The 22,430-nt window shown below is 52.6% G+C and overlaps 1 protein-coding gene across 1 annotated transcript in view; it reads right to left on the bottom strand.

The window, feature by feature from the left end:
• Nucleotides 1-22,430, bottom strand: part of ITGA11 (integrin subunit alpha 11) — a 121,063-nt gene that overhangs the window by 48,463 nt on the left and 50,170 nt on the right. Inside the window, exons 3-7 of the mRNA XM_059697119.1 lie at nt 16,013-16,113; nt 11,115-11,206; nt 8,478-8,592; nt 4,573-4,700; nt 2,785-2,933 (exon numbers count right to left, since the gene is read on the bottom strand). Coding sequence (XP_059553102.1) covers nt 2,785-2,933; nt 4,573-4,700; nt 8,478-8,592; nt 11,115-11,206; nt 16,013-16,113 — 585 coding nt within the window. The remainder of the gene's footprint in view (nt 1-2,784; nt 2,934-4,572; nt 4,701-8,477; nt 8,593-11,114; nt 11,207-16,012; nt 16,114-22,430) is intronic.

Here is a 22,430-nt window from a genome sequence, read left to right as displayed (position 1 = left end):
ATGTTGAGGTATTCACAAAGGTCAGAGAACCCTCAAGCTACCAGCTAAGAGAAACAGACCATCTGCCATTCTCTTAGCAACTCGATATTCTGAAAATGCTGACTAAAAAAAATCTCTAATTTTAGTATGAGCTGGGAACTAAAGGGGGGCAGAGACGGACTCCGCATGACTAGGGCTGATTTTGGGCTTAAGTCCGAGCCATTGGAGGGAGAACTTTGCTAACTCCTTAAAGGAGATTCTAGGTGCTTCCATGACATCATCAGAGGGCCAGGCTCTGAAACAACTCACGCAAAATATGTAGCAAGGGAAAAGCGAGGAACAATTTCAGGATCGCATTTCCATATAGTGGCATAGTGTGAATATCTGTGAATCTGCAATAGGCTGAACGCCGGCATGAATCATCAGATTTAAAATAGTGATTTGTATTGTGCAAAAGACTTGGCTTTGTTCCTTTGTAAATCAGATGGCAAGTTCCTGGAATGCAGTGAGAGCGTTAAACTCACAACAGGCTCCACGAACCCAGAAGCCAGAGTGACCCCGTGGAAAAGTAGGTCATGTCATGCCTCCTTCCTGCTCATGGCTCCCGTTCCTCTCAGGCCCTGACACTGGCCCACCGGAGCCTTCAGGGTCTGGTCCCGTTATTTCTCGGAGCCCTTGCTTCCGCTCTCCCTCTCCACCCACACTGGGCTGTGGTCCGAGCACGGCTCCCAATGTAAATGCTCCTCCACGGTCCCCATCCTCTGTCCTTATCAGGGCAGCTCTTTTGTGGAAAGTCTTCTGTCCACCTGTCCCTGCTGGAATCCTGGAGTCCTCCTAGGACAGGCCAAGTGCCACCCGTTCTGGCATTCCTCCCTGGCCCCTTCCTGGGGTCCCTCCTCTCATCCTCACTGAGTTAGGCTGACAATAAGTGGAGGCCCTCAAGTCCATGGCTTGGCTCTTTGTACTTTCGTAGGTGCACGGCAAACATGCACTATGAGTAAACGGGTGAGGAGAGAAAACCTTCTACCCTCAGAGGCACTGGCTATAATTTGGGACCCAAACTTGGCCGGCTGCGAAGATCGGATTTCACACGTCGCTGGAAGAGCAGACTGCACACCCCAGTGGTTGCATGAGTCATGACTGGTTCAAACTACCTGTTGAGTCACACACTTCCAATCGCCCTGCAGTTGGTGGGCTGGGAAATGAGAGCAGAACAGTGCGGCTCACACGGAGGAAGCCATAGCTCCCTGGGCACAGGCTGCCTCTCCCTGGTCCCCCCACCCCTCTCCCCGCATTTCACAATCCCCTGATGGGATCTCAGGGGCTCATCCCAATGATGACAAAACAGCAAAATGGCCTGTAACTTGTGAGAAGGAACAAGAGCCACGTTCACACGGAGGGATGCTCATTTAGGGAAAAGCTCAAGCAAGTTTTAGCAGCACAGAAATACGTCAGTGGAGCAGTAACTTAATCTTAAAGGCTTGTAAGGCTGGAAAAAACACCTTTTGACTGCATGAAGTCCTGTTACTCCTATATACTCTAACTGCGGAATTCTGGTAAACACCTTGACTAGCCCAGTGGTCGGCAAACTGCGGCCCCTTGAGTGTGGCTCTTCCACAAAATACCACGTGCGGGCGCGCACGTACAGTGCTATTGAAACTTCGTGGCCACACTCAAGGGGCCAAAGAGCTGCATGTGGCTCTTGAGCCGCAGTTTGCCGACCACTGGACTAGCCCTACGAGAGGTGGGATTGTAAGGAACCGGGACTGTGGTTTCAATGAACAAAGTGGAACTCATGTTCGTAGGTGTGAAATTTACAATTTAAAATCTGCAGACCTGGGATACAGTACTCTTAGGAGGTTAGGCCTCAGCTTAAAAGATCTTGGGAATTTGCCTTTAAGTCACTCCCTGATTTCAGTGCGCAGGGGAGGGGGTGTGTGAGCACAATGTTCTGAGTGATGGCAGCATCACTGGAATAAAGACGTAGCCTCTGTGTGGACAGAGTCAGCACCCATCCTCATGAGGAGGGAGTGCTGGTGTGATTTTTAAGGAACCACCCTCGTTACTCTGCACTCTCAGGTGCCTGTCTTAGCGATGTGCTCCACACTCCACGGATGACAAACACGCCACAGGAGGATTCTGGCTTTGTAGAGCCCACACACTTCTCATGGGGTCACTGTGGCAGAGCGGGGTTTCCAAAGTTGGCGGCAACAATATTTCCCATCGCAAATGCTCTCCTGCACTCTGACCTTGCCAGTCCTCCATCAGGAGGCAGACTCAAATTCCCCTCCCCTTGAGTCTGGGCTGGCTTTGGTGACTTGCTCAATCAAAGTTAGATTCTGGGACTTCTGCAGCGAGGTCATGGGCAGTCCCAGAGTTCCTGTGTGGGTCTCTGGGAAAACTCACTCTTGAGTTGCTGTCTCTGAGAGCCCAGCCGCCATATTATGAGAAAACCAGGCCCTATGGCCACGTGTGGGTGCTCAGCTCGCCTGCCCCAGCTGAGTGCTCAGCTCGCCTGCCCCAGCTGAGTCCCAGCCAAAGGCCAGCATCAGCTGCTAGGCACACAGTGTGCCCTTTTGGACGTCCAGTCCAGTCGAACCTTTAGATGATAACAGCCCCAGCTGACACATGAGAAGAATCCAAGAGAGAACTGACAGGCTGCGCCCCGCCAATCCCCAGAACTCTGAGGAATTAATAAATTATTGTCTCAAATTTTTGTGGAGATTTGTTACACAGCAATATATAACTAGAATGATATCTGAGATTTAAAACAATTAAAATTTTGTCCTTTCTTTCTTTGTTTACCGAGCAAATTCTATGCCAAACGCCGTCCGGGTCTCTGTTCCTCCCCTCTGCTCAATGTGGCTGGCAGCTTCCACCACGTCTCTTACGGACCTGTAGTCATTGAGGTGGAACTCATGCACGGCGTCTTCTCCGTACTGAACAACTCCAACCTGCAAGTTAGAGGAGAGGGCATTGGGACACCTTGACCCCCGGAACTTAGATTTCTGGTGGGGGGCTGCCTGGAGTCATCTGTCTGCCTGTGACTCTTCAGGAGCAAGGAGGGCTGGGGACCTTCCCAAACCAAGGAGAAGCAGGTTCTGGAAAGTTCTGGGAATGGACGGATGGCTTGGCGAGACAAGTGGGAGGCCCATATCGTGAGAGGAGACTGCGGTTTAAAGAAAAGCCCAACAGGTTAAGTTTCTCGCTTAAAAAGACAAAAGTTGAGAATAGAACTGAAACCTAAAATATTAGGAATAGCATGGGTGGAGGCCATGGCATTGTCCACCCAATTCTAGAACTAAGGTTCTTTAAAACTTGGGAGAGGAAAGGTTCTATCCCCAAGGTTGATAAAATATCAACAATATTAATAATATTCATAACTTCAAAATGAACCTGAAGACCTATAGCAGCATTAGAACGACGAAACGTTACTGTTGGGTGGGCCCAGAGTTTGTTTGACACAAGTGCATTTCTAATGCTGGATTCACCCACGACACCCTGAAAGATCTTCCAGCCCTGGCCAGTGTCGCTAAGCGGTTAGAGCATCAGCCCACACACCAAAGGGTCCCGGGTTCTACTCCTGGGCAAAGGCACATACCTGGGTTGCAGGTTCAATCCTCAGCCCTGGCCAGGCATGTACAGGAGGCAACCAATTGATGTGTCTCTCTCAGATTGATTTCTCTCTCTCTCTTTGCCCCTCTTCTTCCCTTCCACTTTTGCTAAAAAAATCAATGGAAAAAATATCCTCAGGTGAGGATTAACAACAACAACAACAACAACAAAAAGACGAAAAGATCTTCAGTGCTGGGTAACTCATTACTTCCTAAGAAAGCCCACTCCCTTTTTAACAGCTCTAATCATTACAAAATAACTTCTTAGATCAGCGGTTCTCAACCTGTGGGTCGCGACCCTTCAGGGGTCGAACCACCCTTTCACGGGGGTCGCCTAAATACACCCTGCATACCAGATATTTACATGACGGTTCATAACAGTAGCAACATTACAGTTATGAAGTAGCAACAAAAATAATTTTATGGTTGGGTGTCACCACAACATGAGGAACTGTATGAAAGGGTCGTGGCATTAGGAAGGTTGAGAACCGCTGCCTTAGGTGGATTTGAAATCTGCCACCTTGTACCTTCTATCCGCTAGTCTTCGTCTGGCCTGCCAAAGCCCATGTGGAACAAGTCCCCTCCCCTTAGCCCGGCGGTGCTTCCATATGTGCTGGCAGCCATGCCTCCTTCCTAGTCTCTTCTCCAAGATCCACGTGCCTGGCTCTCCCCCGTGCCTCACGCAGCAGGGCTCTGGTGCTACTCCTCACTCCCGCCTTCCTTCGCACTCGGTAGCTGGTCAAACTCTTTCCTAATCGGTGGTGACTGTCCCAGTGTTTGACCCGGGAAGGAAGGTCTCCCCAAACTGGATGGGCCCAGCAGAGATGGGGGTCCTGGGCTGCCAGGCCCTGGTGCTGGCCCTTCCCCTACACCTTCTGAGCTCATGCAAAGACGCTCCCCTCCCCCCGCACTCCCAGGCAGCACCTGCCACGGGTTTGGGGGGTCCTGTTCGGAGGAGGAAAGAGCCCGAGTGGCTCACCTGGATCTGCCCGGGGCCGATGTAGAACTTCTTCAGGATGTTGATGAGGAAGTGCTGGACCTCCACCCAGGGGTAGATGCTGTTGGAGCCGTCCAGGACAATGACGATGTCCATGTAGGTCTGGCACCCTGGGAAATGGGGACAGTCACAGCTACGCGTGGGGTCAGTGTCTGCTGATTCTCCAGAGGGCTGTCGGAAGGACCATTACGTGTGCGTAATTCCCTGGGCCGGGGAGCTGTCCTGGGGCAGGGCGCGGCGAATGACCAGCCCAGGAACCCCTGGCTCTGCTCCACTGCTCAGTGCTGGCTGTTTGAACAAAGCGTAGTTACACCCGGCTGCCTCTGCTCCTCGGGAACTCTGCTCACTGGGGCTGACCACCGTCAGCGGGCCAATGTTTCGGAGGCAGCCGACACTGTCCAAAGCGGTACCGGGCTATCATTTGTTTTGCTGTAACATGCAGGCTGGCATTTACCACTTCCCGCCCCAATGAAAGGGTTTCACTTTTCTGGAGGGTGGTATGGTGTAACGGTTAGGAGGGTGGAATCTGTTTGACTCCTGGCTTTGACCTCGGGCAAGTCACTATTAACATCTTGGCGTCAGTTTTTTCTTCTGTAAAACAGGCATGGTGATAGCAGAGGACTGCCATGAGGAATCCACCAGATGATGCTTCTAGAGGTCTGAGCACCAAGTACGTGCCTCAGAAACCTTAGCTGATATTATTTTTCTTTAAAAGCAAACCACTTTTGGCCCTCGCCAGTTTGGCTCAGTGGATAGAGTGTCGGCCTGCGGACTGAAGGGTCCCAGGTTCTATTCTGGTCAAGCTTCTCCCCGGCCCAGGCCCTGGTCAGGGCGTGTGCAGGAGGCAAGCGATGGGTGTGTTTCTCTCACATCGATATTTCTCTCTGTCTTTCCCTCTTCCACTCTAAAAAAACAGTGGAAAAATACCCTTGAGTGAGGGTTAAAAAAAAAGCAAACCACTTTGTTAATGTGGTAATAATATCCTGGGTCAAGCTCTCATGCCTGTATCTCCACTCTGACATGAAGGTTTCTCCAAATTTTTGTAATGTTAATGCCAAGTTAAAATGAATGATAGAAACCAACAAAAACAACCTAATGAAACATTGGTTATATAAATAAATGTAAAAAACTTCTTTTAAAAACCTAAGCAATTTATTTGTTTGCAAATGGTTACTTTGGAATAAAACATCATCTGATACAACATGTACTGTACAATATATGTATATGTTATATCATATTGAGACACTGGGCATCTGCTTATTTTTATTGGGGGATTTTCACCCTGTTATAAACTCTACAGCAATGTGTTCAGCAGCAGCCTTTTGTGTGAGAACATTCCAGCAGCTCCTGCATCAGGAAGGCCCAGTGTGTTGAAGGCAGTGCTCCCAGAGCGAGGAAGCTGGTGGCTTTGAGCCAGGGGCCCTTTGCAGGCTCTGTGTTTGGCGGGCGGGTGGCTTGAATGCTCACAATCACCTCTGTTTTAGGCAGCGGTTCTCAACCTTCTGGCCCTTTAAATACAGTTCCTCATGTTGTGACCCAACCATAAAATTATTTTCGTTGCTACTTCATAACTGTAATGTTGCTACTGTTATGAATCGTCATGTAAATATCTGATATGCAGGATGGTCTTAGGTGACCCCTGTGAAAGGGTCGTTCGACCGCCAAAGGGGTCATGACCCACAGGTTGAGAACCGCTGGTTTTAGGAGAAGTTGTGACATTCTCCTCCCATCTGCAAGCTGTGTACAGCTGTGATGGCCTGACACTTCCGGGCTGACAGCACCGGATGGCTTTGTCCTTTCCCAGTTTGGTTTAGCTCAACACGTGGATGAGCCCCCGCCATGTGTGGGGCACCGTGTGATGGGGTGGCCACAGAGGTGGCCGAGACTAAAATGCCTTCATTCAGAGGGGTTGCTGACCTAAGGGTAGAGACCAGGTTTCTTTGATTTTTAAAGCAAGTTTTTACTATTAAAATGCCTTTATTATTGCTGGTTATTTTTTTACAGTTTCAAATTCTTTTTTTTTTTTTAAGATACCTTGGGAATTATGATAAGTGAAATAAGTCAGACAGAGAAAGACAAATACTGTATGATTTCACTTATACGTGGAATCTAAAAAACAAGATAAGTGAACGAACAGAACAGAAACAAACTCATAGACACAGAGAACAAACAAATTGGGGGTGGGGGACTGGGTAAAGAGGGGAAGGGATTAAGAAGTACAAATTGGTAATTACACAATAGTGCAGCATAGGGAATAGTTAATACTATTGTAATTATATGGTATTGGTGGGGGCGGGGGGGGGGAGCTAAACTTAACCAGGGATCACTTTGTAAGCTACATAAAGGTTGAAACGCTATGCTGTACACCTGAAACCAATATAACATTGGTTATACAATATAATATTGGTTCAACTGTAATTGAAGAAACTTTTAAAATTAGATGTCTTGGGAAAATCTTGCTTTAGTCTGTGTTTCCTAAACATGGCTAAACACCCCACTGAAACGTACACACACACACACACACACACACACACACAGACACATACACACACACAGACACACACACAGACACATACACACACAGACACATACACACAGACACACACACAGACACAGACACATACACACACACAGACACATACACACACAGACACATACACACAGACACACACACAGACACAGACACATACACACACACAGACACATACACACACAGACACACACACAGACACACACACACAGACACACACACACACACACACACACACACCGGGGCTAATCTCAGGCCCGCTGAGGTGGAAGCTTGGAAGCGCCTGGGCTCTGTATGGGATAAGCTCCCCGGGCCCTGCTGCTGGTCAGCTGGGTGGGAGGCCTCCCCACAGGAGCCTCTGGGGCTGAGCTTGTCACCCTTGGCGAGAGGAAATAGCAGCCCTGGGGGCTGGGGGTGGGGGCAAGGGTGTGGGTGTGGGGAGGGTGGCGATGTTCCCTGTACATATCTCGGCCGCCTCCAAAGCCCCAGCACTGCCTTTTCCTCTCCTATTTTGTGAGACTAGAATCAATGCCTCCTCATCGCCCTAAGACACCCCTTTCCAGCTCCTGCTAGGATGCTGCTTCCCTGTCCCTCCCACAAGCACCATCTTTCCACCCCGACTGGGCCCTGTTGTTGGAGGGAGGCTGCAGCTGGCCAGAGGCACTAATCCCCTCACTAATCCCCTCACCCGCAATAAAGCGGCAGCAGCTGCTGGGGCGATGCTGTTTAGCCCCGAGGAAACAGTGAGGCTTGGAGCCAAGCAGTCTGGGCTTGCAGGAGGCAAAGTCTGAGCTTTATTTCCCAGATTTTCAGGTGTGGAATGAGCATGAGGTTCAGTGTTCCATGAGGCTCTGGGCAAACTGGGCAGAGCTTCCTAAGGTCCAGAGACACTGGCTCGACGGGACTATTACCAGGGATATTTCTGTTCTCCTTGGTCTTCCACCTACAGGGCCACTGAATGGCATGAACATCAAAGGGCACCATTCACACTGTAGTCTAAGTGAACGGTGTCCCCAGAATTGTGCAGTGCGTAGCTTGCCTGCTGTACACGGTGGCCCAGCCACTTTTTCCTCACTCAGGCTGGGTTTGCAGTGAGCTGCCCTGGCCACCAGGATTGCCTCCATAACCGTAGCTCATTTGCCCACCACCATCACTCTGTGGGGGTGGGGGACAAGATTATGACCCCACAGAGGCCCAGAGAGGCCAAGTGAATTGTCCCTGGTCACCCCCAGAGCCAGAGCAGGGTGAGGCTAGAGTCCGTGCTGCTTGTAGCTGCAGGAGAGCGGTGGTCAGAGCCCTGCGCCTCCCAGCGACTGCTGGCTGCTCAGCCCGAGTCTGCAGAGTCGAAGCCACTTACTTTGGAGAGCTGGGGCCACGGTCTTGGAGAATCTGAAGTTGGAGTTGACTCTCGAACACATCCCTGTGGTGTAGTAGGAGCTTCCACACTCGTGAGACCAGAGGGGGCTGCAGGCCTGCAAGCACAGCACAGACCCCCAGTCACTGGGGGCCTTCAGGGTGGGTCCAGGCTCAACAGCCTTCAGCCTAGTCCCAAGCTCCATGACCCAACATGGAACTCCTTTCCAGTGTTGGTATTCCCAGGCTCTAGAGCAGGGGTGGGCAAACTTTTTGACTCGAGGGCCACAATGGATTCTTAAACTGGACCGGAGGGCCGGAACAAAAGCATGGATGGAGTGTTTGTGTGAACTAATATAAATTCAAAGTAAACATCATTACATAAAAGGGTACGGTCTTTTTTTTTTTTTTTTTAGTTTTATTCATTTCAAACGGGCCGAATCCGGCCCGCGAGCCGTAGTTTGCCCACGGCTGTTCTAGAGGGTCTTCTTTGAGTTTACCTGAACTCTGCTGCCAGTTCCCTTGGTTTCAGGTGGAATAGATAAAAAGGCATCTTAGAGTCCTCTTTCTCCTATTTGCAAGGGTCTCCATCCCACCATCTAGGGTTGTTCCTCTTCTACCTGCTCACCCACCTACCACACAGGATCTGGGAAAGTCTTTTCATCCGTGGGAATGGACTCTCTGTCTGAACAGGTCACCTGGAGGTCCTTACTGGGCCAAATTCCAGGGCTCCGTCCTGAGAACATGCCCATGGTTCTTACTAGGGGAGGAAAACAGAACGTCTCTGCTCTTTCTCTGAAATTTGCTACCAAAAACTTTGTTCTCTACGCCTCATTTAAAGACTGGGTTATGAGTTCCTCTCAGAGTCAGACATCAAAAATGAAAGCCCAGCTCCATGTCTCAAATTTTCTCCCGCTGCTGGGAAACCCAGGCTAAATTTTGTGCTGTGATTTCCTTTGGTTTGGAGGAATACTTATTCTCTTTCCAATCCCTTCATTTAATTAGCTTTCTATTTTTACTCAGATTTTAAAGGCTTGGTTTTATTGGTATCCTTTGTTGCAACTGCTATAGGTTATTTTTGGAAGTAGGGGGAGAACAAAGAATGGGAGGGTGAATGATGGATGATGAATGGATCGATGGATGGATGCGTGGATGATAGAAGATGCATGATGGATGATGGATGATGGATGATGCATGACGGATGATATATGAAGGGTGATGGATGGCTCAATAGATGGATGATGGATGGATGTAGGATGGGATGGATGAAAGGATGGAGGATGAGGGGGTGGATACATCTACAGATGGATGAGTGGATGAATGAATGAATGGATGGATGGATAGATAAATGGAGAGATAGGCGATTGGTTGGGGAACGGACTGATGAATGGAAGGATGAATAGATGACTTAATGCGTTAACATAAGTTGCTATTTATATACCAGGGATTTAGCCTACGCACAGAGGCCCCAGAGGGTATCAATGAGCATCTCAGGACTTGCACCAGCAGAGCCACTACGCTCTCCTCAAGTCCCTGAGCCTCCCAGTCATCTTGTTGCTCTAGTGTCTGATGCTCCATACCCTAGACGTCTCATCTGTCAACAGAAATGAACTGATGGACAAGAGCAAAGAGTGACACAAGCCCTCCCATCTTACAACGAGTGATGCATTTTATTGGGCTTTCTAGGGTAATTTTTCCCTAAAATCCTCTTTTGCAGAGTTTCTAGGAGTAAGTCCCAGAGGATCCTGTTTTGAACCCCCGGCTTCACCAAAGTCCTGGTGATTCACTGGAACGTGGTGGCCAGGAGCAGGCAGTTCCCCTCTCTCATGCCACCTGCGTGCGAAGCCTGTGTCTGCTCACCTGGGCAGGGTGCAGAGACCTCCACGCATGACCCGCTGCTGCCTTTCTGTCCCAGCATCCTGTTTACGTCACTCATTTGCTGACGTAGACCCCTCAAACCAGAATGTAAGCTGCAGGGGGCAGGAGCTCTGCTGACTGCTGAGTCCCAGTGCCTGGCGTTGGCCCAGTGAATTGAGAGTGCTCAACATCATTGTTCAAATGAACGAATGTCTTTATCACCTCAGCCCAAGTACCCTCGCCTCTTTCTTCATTGCTAAGGCCTATTTATTCTTTTTTTTAAAAAACCACAGAAACCTCCCCTGGGAAGCCTTCCCTCTAGTCCTGAGCAGTCCAGGTGGTCCATCACTTGGTAGCCTTTCCCTGGTTGTAGTAACTCTGTGTTCACTCATTTTTTGCTTCCCTTCCAAGTCTCTTCAGGGTGTGTGGTGTGTCCTATTTCTTTGATCAAATCTGGAGCAGAGATGCGGCCTCTGTCTTGGACAGAGGGCTGGCCCCCCATTGGACTGTTGGCCTTTATTTATTTTTGTCCCTTTTCATGATTTCTGTCCCCCATCTTCAGGGTATGTCTGGACTGTCCCTCGCCCCCCAAAATTTAGGGCACAGCAGCCAGAGTGGCCAGGCAGGAAGCTAGCGGAGTGGTGCGAGTGGGCAGCAGCCTGTTGGATAGAGTGAGAGTGCGTGTGAGGACACAGTCAGCCCATGCCTCTCCTGGTTCCGTGAGGAGGGTCCATGGGGCTGGAGGGCTGGGGCTTGGAGAGAGGGAGGGGCGGGTGGCTCTTACCAAGAAGCTGTTGTCCTTGGGGTTGGTGGCTAGGCTCAGGCCGAGGCGCATGTTGTCCTTCCGCTCGGACACGTTGGATAGGGTGACCCTTCCTGGGATGGGAGGGAGAAGCTCAGCCTGCAGCCCCCCTGCCCACCCCCCACCCAGAGTCTGCTGTGGCCACTGGCCACCGGAGATGCCTGTGGCGGGGTGGTGCCAAGTGAGTCCTCCCCACTTCTCTCTGCATGTTGGTGCAGACCGTCCCGGTTTCCTAAGGCCTTGCTCAGACATGGCCTAATCAGTTCCTCTCAACTCCCTGTGAGGTGGGGAAAATGAGTCTCAGAGAGGCCAAGCAACCTGCCCAAAGTCACACAGGAAGCACATGGCAGAGCCTTCAACCTCCTAGTCCAGAGCTTTCCCTCCTCCAGCCCTTCGATGGACCCCAACCTTCCCCTTGTGTCCCCTCTGACACATACCAGGGCACCCCACCTGGCTTCCTCTGGGCAGTGTCTCCTCCATATGTTTCTTCAAGCCCCCTGCACTGAAACTTACCTGCCCCTGCCTGCTCTCTCAGGGCCGGCTCGCCTGACTCACTGATGATGATAACGGATCCTTTCTCAGTAGCAAATAGCCAGCTAACAAGAGGCTTCTAGAGGTACAAGGTCTTGCTAAGAATGCCAAAGAGCAGGATTATCCTCCAAATGGATGTAGGGAGGGGGTGGTGGCAGATTAGAATCCTATATAGTAAAAGACTAATATGCAAATTGACCGAACGGCAGAACGACTGGTCGCTATGATGCGCACTGACCACCAGGGGCAGACACTCAATGAGGAGCTGCCCCCTGGTGGTCAGTGCACTCCCACAGGGGGAATGCCGCTCAGCCAGAAGCCGGGGTCATGGCTGGTGAACACAGCGGTGGTGGCGGGAGCCTCTCCCACCTCCAAGGCAGTGCTAAGGACCCCTTGGGGGATGTCTGACTGCCGGCTTAGGCCCACTCCCTGCAGTTGGACATCCCCCGAGGGGTCCTGGACTGCAAGAGGGTGCAGGCTTGGCTGAGGGAACCCCCCTGACCCCCCAGTGTACAAATGTCGTGCACTGGGCCTCTAGTTACTAAATAATGTCAGTTAAGGTTTTACTAGATCATTCTGTCAGGCCACTGAAGGAAAAGGAAGTGAGCTTGAGTTCCCCAGACACGTGTTGGTACGCGAGTAAATGCGCGTGCGTGCGCACGTGTGTGTGTGTGTGTGCACGCACGTGAGTGTGCACATGTGAGTGCACATATGGGTATGGGCACTTGGAGGGAGGGTTTGGGGGAAGCAAAGTAAATGGAGGGAGAATTCGTCAAGCCGATGAGGGGGGTTGAGCCCCGAGCCTCCTGCTGTGAGGAGGATCTAGTGTCCTCCCTGCTAGGCGGGGGCGGCAGAGTGGGGGGGAAGAGTGGGGGCGGTGATTTCTAGGGGCTCCAGGCCTCAGGAGCATGGTTTGCATTTAGCATTGTTGGCACTGGAGGTATGGAGAGCTGGCCTGCCTTCTGGGCACAGGCCCGGGGGCCGGGGGTGGGCATTCACAGAGATGAGCAGAGGCCAAGCCTACAGCCGCCTGACCACACCGTGGCTGGGGGTGGGCAGCTGTGTTTGTTGTTTCCCTTTGGGCTCCCTCAGCTGGTAGTCAGGCTCCTTTTGAAATCCAGCCCCTCTTGGCTGTGCCGTGCCTGGGATTGCTTTCTGTTTCATCTATCCAGAGACACCAGAGAAAATAATAGTCATAACTGTGCTTTTAAAAAACCGTCTCTTCTCATTTACAAAGCACCATCCACATGTGCCCTCTCTGGACCCCCTCTTGGTCCTGGGAGGCCCAGAAGTTACCATTCCCATTTTACAGATGAAAAAAAAATCAAGGTCCATAAAGGGTAAGTGACTTCTACAAAGGCAATTGCTGGTGAATGACAGAGTGGGGGCTTGAACCCGGAATATTCAAGGTTCCATCCTGAGCTTCCCATCTGTTGGCAGGGCTGTGCGGGCACTGGGATGGCAGTGAGGAATCTGGAGAGGAAGCTCCTAGCTTTAACTGGGCAACACCCCCCCTCATCGGCTTGACGAATTCTCCCTCCATTTACTTAAGGGGCACGTCCCTCCCTCAGCCTGCGCCCCGCTCCCCCCCCCCCCAACCCGGCCTTTCCCCCGAGTCTCAGTAACGAAGTCCTCAGTGAAGCTGCGCCTGCCCGGGGGCAGATGGGCCTGGTAGGGAAGACCCTGTGTTGGAGGAAGAAAGACTCAGGTTCAAGTCCTGCTCCTGCTGCTCCTGCTGCCTGTGGATTTGGGGCAGCCACTACCCTGTGACCAGGAGACACCAGTGCCTTCCTCAGTGGGTCTCTGTGAGGGTCTGGGGACACAAGCCTCTCCTCACACAGGGTCTGCCTTCCAGAACCCCAGCTCCTCATTGAAACCCCTAACTTGGCCCGGCCGGCTGAGTGTCGACCTAAGAACCAGGAGGTCACGGTTAGATCCTCGGTCAGGGCACATGCCCGGGGTACGGGCTCGATCCCCAGTGTGGGTCGTGCAGGAGGCAGCCGATCTATGATTCTCCCTCCTCATTGATGTTTCTATCTCTCTCCCTTTCCTTTCCTCTCTGAAATCAATAATGAAAATATATTTTAAAAAACCACAAAAAACAAAAAATCCCCCTAAGGTCATCCAGGAATTGGGAAGAAAGCGCTGGCTGTGGTCTTTCACACTGAGGTGTGAGTGACTGCTGGGCACTCGGCCTTCAGGAGAGAGTGGAAGGCCCCCCCCGCCCCCCCCCCCCCCCCGGAGAGAGAGGAAGGCACATTCCCGGCTTGGCAGGGCTCAGGGCCTGGAAAGGCCCTGGGAAAACCCAGGACTCAGGTCTCCCCGCCTTGCGTTTTCCACTGCGGGAGAAGCTGACAGATGGCCTTCCTGCTGTGCGTGTTCTCCGCCGTGGAGGGAAAGAGCACCCCTGCCCTGGCTCGCTTTGCTGCCCAGCTATGTCCCGGTTCAGGAATGTTTTCAGGTTCCAGCGGTTTCTCACTGCCGGCGGGGGCTCCTCCTCTGCAGGGAAATTGGGTCCACATGGGAACCCGGAGCAACAGCGGAAACTAAACGATCGGTTCATGTATTTGTGTCCCCACCTGGGCCAGGAGCTTCTCTCGGAGGCCCCGGTGGCCCAGCCCCGAACCCAGTGCCTGCACCTGCCATCAGCCTCTTGCTCCCTCTGCCCAGGCACAGAGCCATTCTGTCCAACAGAGGGAGTTATTCCCACCCCAGCGCCTTGCGCTTGTCTTCCTCTGGCTGGGAGGCTCTGGTCCCATTTCACTCCTTTTCACCACCAGGCCTTTGCTCAGATGCTCTCTGCTCAGAGGGGCCGCCCTGACCACCTTGCTAAGGTGCAGCCCTCTCTCCCTACCTCCTCCCCACTCACCCCGGTTTATCACACACAGCCTTTCTCTCTACCTGGGCTGACTGACCTTCATCCTAGTTTGTCTACTCACTTATTGTCTCCTCCAGCGGGGCCCTTGGAGTCTTGTTTTCTGCTGTGTCCCCAGTACCTAGCATTGTGCTTAGCACATAGTAGGTGCTCATTAAAGTTTGGGGGACAGACTAGACTGGAATGGATCCCAGGATCATCGAGTCCACCCTCCCCATTTTACACACAAGCAAACAGGGGCTCAGAGAGGGGCTGTGAAGAAACTGCCCAGCTGGGAGGGGACACCCAGCGTGGCCTGCTTTGGAAGCTGCGCTCTCCGAGTGGCGATGGCTGGGATCGGTGAGCTACCAGCCAGCCCCCACCCCCCTAGTCCGTTTCCTCCTGAAGGCTGGGCCTCGCTGTCCTGGGGTTTGAACTCCCCCCCCCCCCCCCCCCCCGTGGCGCTGACGCAGATAGGAGCAGCAGGAGTGTGCAGTCCCGCGGGCCGCCACTGAGATCGAGTTCTTGGGGCTTTCTCTTTGATGCGGGCCTTTTCATCCATCTGCTTACGTCTTGGAGCTCTGCCATCCCCCCACCTCCCCACAGAGCCCACCCCACTGTTCTAGGGTACAGGCTCCCCTTCTGGAGGAGGGGGAGGCGCAGGGTCCCGGCCCTGGGCAGCCAGTCCTCTAGGGCAAGGCCTGGAACTGGGGCTTCTCAGCCCTGGAACTTTTACTCCCTTCCGTAAGCAAGTGGAGTAAGCGGTGGCCTGGCCACTGTCTGACCTTCAGGACAAAGCGGAAGTGCTTTAGAGGACTGGTGTGTGTACTTTAGGGAATGCCTCCCTCACCCCCCAACACCCCGACCCCTAGATTTTACAAGGCCCGGGGAGGCCTGGAGGCTGCTCCTAGCACCGCCTATGGCTGAAAGCTCTTCAGAGGAACAAAGCCTTCATTTCAGAAGGGGTGTGAGGTAGTGGCAGGAGACTGCCTGGACTGAAATCCAAGCCTTGCTGCGGGTTAGCTGGGGGACCCCAGGCGGGCCCCCTCACCTCCACGTGCAGTCATTTCCTCCTTTGTTTAATAGTTAAATTTTATAGGGGATTAAATGAGTCAAAACATCTAAAAGTGCTGAAACCAGTGCCCGACGAGGCGTGAACATCATCTGAGATGTATGCATGTGAGCCGTGGCTGTTAGCGCTCCCACATCAGAAAGGGGGCAGGAGGCGTTTTCTCCTGCTGGGAAGGGGCAGTGGGTGGGTCAGAAGGAGCAGTGCCCTGGGACACTGGAGGCCTGGGTTCGATTCCCGGCCAGCCTCCCACAAGCTGTGTGACTGTGGGAAGTGGCTTCCTCTCCCTGGCCTCCGCACCCTCATCTATAAAACGGGGCAGTGAACCAGCTGGGAGGAGCCCGTGTGAGTCTGTGCTTTCCGCCCGCCCGTCCCGCCCTACACAGTGGCTGGCCGCACTGTGGCGAGGCCAGAGCCCCTAGTTACCCAGGTTGAGCTTCGTGCAGTTCCCGTGGGTCACCGGACACTTGTACACGTCTCCCGTCTTCTGGTGGCCGTTGGTTTCCAACGGAGCACCCACGACGAGCCTGGGGAGGAAGAGAAGACACGTGGAGGTGCTGGGGGAGGTGCTCCTTCCTGGTAAAGGCTGGAACCTGGGGGCCAGTGATGAGGGGAAGGTGAGGTGTGTGTGGGGGGCGCCCTGGGGGAGCGGCCACATGCTGACCTTCAGGCGGAGACCTTGTCTCTCTGGGGGAGGGATGCTGGGCTCTCAGTGTAAAGTCTGGAGGCCTGTGGCCCCCTCCAGGCCCTTGCCAGGATGTGGAGATACGGAGATGAGGACCACATGGGCGCAGCAACAAATGGGATGGAGGCAGCCCTGGAGAAGGGCAGGGCGGACATCATGGAGGAGGTGATGCTTGAGTTGGGCCTTAACGGTTGAATATGAGCTTTTCAAATGGTAGGAGAGTGGCAATGGTGGTCCTTCAGGCAGAGGAAAGATTTGGAGCCATGAGGCCTTTGCCATGGCTCCCTGCAGGGCCTCTGTCCTCACCTTACCTGACAGTCTTCCAGCCAGTGACTCAGATGAGGGGCATGTTGCTCAATGGTCATGACTGTCCCCTGAGCCGCTAAGTCTTTGCTCAGGGTGGGCCAGGCCGCCAGCAGGGCTCAACAGTGCCCAGGGACAGCCAACCACCTGGGGCTCCTGCCTTGAGCCTGTGCTGTTGTGAGCCTATTTGGAAACAGGGTGTTTGCCGTTGCAATTAAGGATCTCAAGATGAGGTCATCCTGGATTACTAACCCTGGCAGGGAGCCCACGGTAGAGGTTTAATATGGCTCCCGCAGTAAAGGCGTCTGGGATATGTTGAACTCTCTGTGTTAGACCTTCTGTGACTGTTTAACGCTGTAGCCTGAGGCTCGGCTGACTACCCAGAAAGCCGGAATGCCGCCCGAAGATAAACGCCAGGCCCCTGGAAGGAGGTTAATGAATGGATAGAGTGTGGATACCTGCCTGGTGTTGTCTGTTAACTTAGAAACGCAGTATTCTTTCTGGTGGTCTATGTGACCCCCCCCATTGCTTTTACTACTAACACCCTATAAAAAAGAGACCCTGTCCGGGGAGGGCGTCCGGCCGGCCACCCCTGGGAGCGCAGCTGCTTTGGCCATGTCGGTAAGTTTCTCCTATTAAAGCTCTTATGCGTTTGAATAAGGCTACGTGTCAGTTCTTCGGAATCGATCCTGAATTAATTTAGACTTTGGGGGCTTTCCCCCAACAGCCCTAAGCCCAGCAAGCGTCCTTATAAGAGACACACGAAGGAGAGACTGAGAAGAGAAAGCCACGTGAAGACGGGAGCAGAGCTGAGAGGGGTGCTGCCACAAGCCAAAGAATGCCTGGGGCCCCCGGAAGCTGGAAGAGGCAAAGAGGGGTTCTCTTCCAGAACCTTCCGCAGAAGCACAGGCCTGCCGACACCTTGTTTGGGGTGCGTGGCCTCCGGAACTGTGAGCGAATACAGTTCTGTTTTTGTAAGCCGTCTACTTGGTGCTAATTTGTCCTGCACCCGCTGGAAGTCAATACACCTTGCTCACATGCTTCTAGAAAGCAATGAGTGGCACTCCTTCCTGGCTTGCCTAGACCTGGTAGTGCACCTCCCTTGAGGCCAGGGAGAATCCCACCTCCCCCTATGGCTCCCCAAAGCCCCTTCTATGCTGCCCCTCCCTTCCCCCAGCTGGAAACCCAGTGCTGATATAAAGCGAAACCCTGAGGGCAGGCGGGGTTTCCCTTCAGTGACGTCTGCCACCCTGTCAGCGCCGCCTGCCTCTGGCACATCTGGAACCCTCTAGGCTTCGGGTGCCTGACCAGCTCTCAGCCAGCAGCGGCCTCCTCTGCTCAGGGCCTCGTGATAACAGCGACTCAAGAAGGGAACCCTCCCAGGAGGCCGCGCTGGCAGGGCAGGGGTGCCTCCCAGCCCCGTGGGACAGAGCTTAGATGAGCATGAGGTTTGGGCACAGGTCCGGGTGAGACACTGGGAGCAAGATCACCTTTCTGGAGCCCTGTCCCCCCAGCAGTGGCCCACCCCCTGGCAACTCCGCCCAAAGAAGAAGCAATCAGTCATTTTCCGACTTAAGAGGGTTGAGAGGGGACAGGCCGGGAGGTTCCGGCTCTACAGGACTTTGGTGTCTTCTGGTGGTCACACTCCCCGGCCCGCCTCCCCCCATCCCTGCCTCTCTGTGCTGTCAGGAAAGAAAGTGAGGTCTGAAGTGGGAGTTAATAGAGCTCTGTTAGAAATTAAGAGTCTATGAAATAAGAGCTGAGGTTTCTCCCCTGGGGACCAGATAATGACGGATTCTAAATATATCACTTATTAAGCATGCCCATTTTGGACTGGCAGGAATTAATAGGGCTCATAAAATCTGTTTGTCTAGACAATGTGATTTTTGGCTACGAGAGAGAGAGAGAGAGAGAGAGAGAGAGAGAGAGAGAGAGAGAGAGAGAGAGGTGTCAGTGTGCGCGGCCTAGGCGCCAAGCTTGCTTTGCTGGCTGCTCTGGTGTTCAAGGTCAACCTGATAGTTCAGCGAGTCTTCCAGAGGAATGTGCCCTCCAGCACACCCTGCCCGTAGGGGAGTGCTGTCTGGAAGGAGTGCCTTCGAGGAACAGCTTGCAGGGTGCCGCTGGGGATCAGGCACAGCGGGTTCTGGATGAGGAAACCATGGCCATCTCCCAGAAAAGCTACCTCGTGTCTTAGAAAAGACCCCGGCAGCCTGACCAGGCAGACTCCCCACATTCCTTCCCATTTTACAGATTGGGGCCCTAGGCCCCCTGGCCGGCTCGGAGGGACCCCAACACAGGGTGAGGTCTTTGGGCTGAGAATCCAGGGGCTGGGTCTTCATCCTGATTCGGTCACCTGCTTGCCCTGTGGCCTTGAGAAGTCATTGACCTTTCCAGACCTTGGTGTTCCTGGCTGCGAAATGGCGTTAGCAATTCCTGCACTGCCTACCTCTCAGGGGCACCGTGGGAAGTCACCAATGTCAAAGGACACCAAGAAACAGAAGGGGTTGGATCAAGGTGAGCTCTGCACAAAGACTGCTGGCTTCCCAGAGCCGTGTGTCCTGGTAATGGCCAACATGCGACATGCAGGCAGTAAATCTGCCAAGTCTCAGGGACCCCGAATTTGCTACAAGAGCCAGCCCTTACCTCCATCTCCATTCCCCCAGAGCTGATCTCTCTGCTGTCTGTGGCACTACATGAGGTGGCAGAACAGGGCTTACTATCCCCATATTACAGATGCAGAAACTGAGGCCCCAGGAAGCTGACCAGGCCCCACAGTTTGTGGCAGAGAGCTCTCCTGAGATAGCTTTCCCGGTGTTGCCCCAAATATCTCTTCGCCCTGAAGGAAGGGCCTGGGTCAGCCCTCCTTGCCACTCTTGAGTGTCGGCATTACGTGCGCCTGTCGGGCTTGAGGTTTTGAGGATATGATTCAGTCTCACTGCAAGGGGAGAACTGCCTAAGCACAGGGAAAATGTTTGCGTCACCACCGAGACCCGCCAAATCGCTCCTGGGGTCTGGCAGCCCCTGCCACCTCCTGCGGCCGCAGCCTTATATAGCCATCTGCAGCTTCAGGGCCTGCTGTGCCTCGTGGAGACCGGACACCCTATACCCTCTGGCGTGGGCACCAGCACGGCATGGCAAACCCCAAAGGTCGTGGCGAGCATTGGGCCCTTTCCATGGGCTGTGCGCCGTGACTCACTGGCTGTGGGCTCCCGGCATTCTTCCCATGGAGGCGCGGGGATCAGGCTGCTGCGGATGGCAGAACCGGTGGCAGGCTTCAGCCACAGCCCTGTAAGACCCCTCCCTGGTGGCTGTCCTCTAAGCAGGACCTGGCCAAGGGAGGAGGCTCACCGCGGATCTGGCCACCTGAGGAAGGCAGGACATGGTCCTGCTGCGCCCTGGGTTCCTTGGCCCCCAGCAGGACATAGGCTAAAGGAAGGGGTTTCTGGCTTCCTACCTCACACCCTCTCCAAGGCCCCATGGGCACTCATCCTGACTTCTGCTTATCCTAGGCTCCACCCTTCAAGGCAATTTTAGTCTCTGAACCTTTTAAAATGCCCACTCCTATAAGAAAAAAAGGTAACACGTGCCTCCAATGTGTGTAAAGTTTTATGTTAATTAAACCAGTGTATATTAATTAAACAACTGTCAATCTGTATATAAATATCCATAATCCTGTTTTTTTTCAAATAAAACATAAACCTAAATAGATCTTGAATCATTTTGTTTCTATACCCCCGTATCACATCCTGCACATCCTCTGTGGTATGCACACCTTACCCTGGAGATCAGTCCTTTAAGATCCAGCACAAATTCCCACCTGCTCCAGGAAGCCCTCCATGATTACTCTAATGTTTTCCACATAAACCAGCATGTAATCCCTGCTGTCTGTTGTGGCCAGTGCTTTAGTGTCATCTTTCCTTAAGGGTCAAGATGTTCTTGTGTGCCCTGCTGCACTAGCATAGGGTGATCTGCAAGGCTCTCAGAAAGAGGTACCCACTGGCTTCTGTGACCTTCTGTCTCACAGTCAGCAGCAGCAGCAGCAGCAGTTTCAGAGCTTTTGGCTTTGCCTCCAGCCTAAGAGGAGCCTCCAGATTCAGATCCTGGAAAAAGGGTCGCTGAGAAATTCTGTATTTTTCATGCACAGAGTTTCAGTGGAGTGACCCAACTCCCAATCAATGTTGCTTGATTCCCTGGTTTCCACTTCCCTCTTCTCAAAAGTCCTCACTTCTGAGAAGTGAGGGATTCAGGGGACCTGGCTCCATGCCCAGTTCTGGAGATGAAGCACATACTCCAGGCTGGGCCAGCTTGTCTCCTGGCTGTAGGTACTGAGCCAGGCGGGCAAATGCCTTAAGTCACCCCAATCAGAGTGAATTCAGGACTTCTGTTTGGGTCTCAGGGACCAAAGTAGTTCCTTTCCTCTGGTATGTAGATGCAAGCCCAGGGACTGCTGGCAGTGACCGTGTGACAATGAGAGGTGTGTACTGCTGCATTGTGTGTGTGTGTGTGTGTGTGTGTGTGTGTGTGTGTGTGTGTGTGGCTGAGAGAAGCATCTAGAGGAGGAATTGAAGTCCTGATGATACTATGAACTCCTGGATCAAACTGTACCTGAAGCTTGCACTCTTCTGATATATAAGCAATAACTACTTTTTATTGTATAAGCCCAATTGAGTTGAATTTTCAAGTATTTATAACTGAAAACATACTAACTAGAACAGTGATGGTGAACCTATGACACGTGTGTCAGAGATGACACGTGAACTCATTTTTTTGGTTGATTTTTCTTTGTTAAATGGCATTTAAATGTATAAAATAAATATCAAAAATATAAATCCTTGTTTTACTATGGTTGCAAATATCAAAAAATTTCTATATGTGACACGGCACCAGAGTTAAATTAGGGTTTTTTAAATGCTGACACGCCGAGCTCAAAAGTTTCGCCATCACTGAACTAGAATGTGCAAGGCCAAAAAAAAAGCACATAGTTAAAATTACTCTTAGAAATCCATATATTCGCATACTATAAGAGGAACATGGCCTCCAAGACCAATGAGAAAGGAGCAGATTCACATCCCAGCTCATGCTCCACCTGGGCAGATATTTACTGCATGAGTGATGGGTGGACTCTCAGACACCAAGCACATTCTTTTCCTCTGGTTAACTGAATGCGTAAGACTGTCCCCTGGACCAGCCTTAGGGAAACTGAAATCCTTGTGTACTATGTGCATCCCATTTACACAACCATTTGAATAGGGAGCCCTGTACTCGGAAGTTCCTGGTTACCTGGTAACTCGCCTGGCAGACCTCAGAGCTGGGGGAACGTGGTGACTCCTTGGGCTAAACCTCATCGCATACCAATGAGTCCTGGAAGGCCGGGAGCAGGGAAGTGCTGTGTCTGAGGTCTCAGAGCAGAGGGTGGCAGGGCTGGACAGTGGCCTGACTCCCAGGGCAGTGCTCCCTCAGGCCACAGACGGGGGAAAGCCTGGAGGCAGGGGCGGGGGCTCTAGGCCTAGCTTGGCCTTTTAGTGGCTGTGTGTAGCGAGGCGGGTGTGAACAGCTGTTTCCCAGCAGATGGGGTGAGCAGACGCATGGGCAGAAAAACGCCGTCAGATGCCCGGGGAAGGAAGGAGGAAGCCTCCAGCTGATGGGCCTGCCCCCGGAGGAGATCCCAAGCCCAGAGGCCAGCATGGACCACTGAGGAAAGGCAAGACGTGTGCTTGATCCCCACCCTGGCCCGCCTTTTTGCTCCTCGCTGCAAGCCCTGGACCTCACACCCCAGGAAACCCAATGATCACTGTCTATTCTTTCCATTTCAATGATTCACCTTTGATGCAATTAAATTGTATTTGATTTTGATCA

The sequence above is a fragment of the Myotis daubentonii genome, chromosome 1 (assembly GCF_963259705.1).
Source record: "Myotis daubentonii chromosome 1, mMyoDau2.1, whole genome shotgun sequence".
Lineage (NCBI taxonomy): Eukaryota > Metazoa > Chordata > Mammalia > Chiroptera > Vespertilionidae > Myotis > Myotis daubentonii.
The sequence above is the reverse complement of the archived record's forward strand: the minus strand, read 5'-3'. Positions and strand labels throughout refer to the sequence as shown.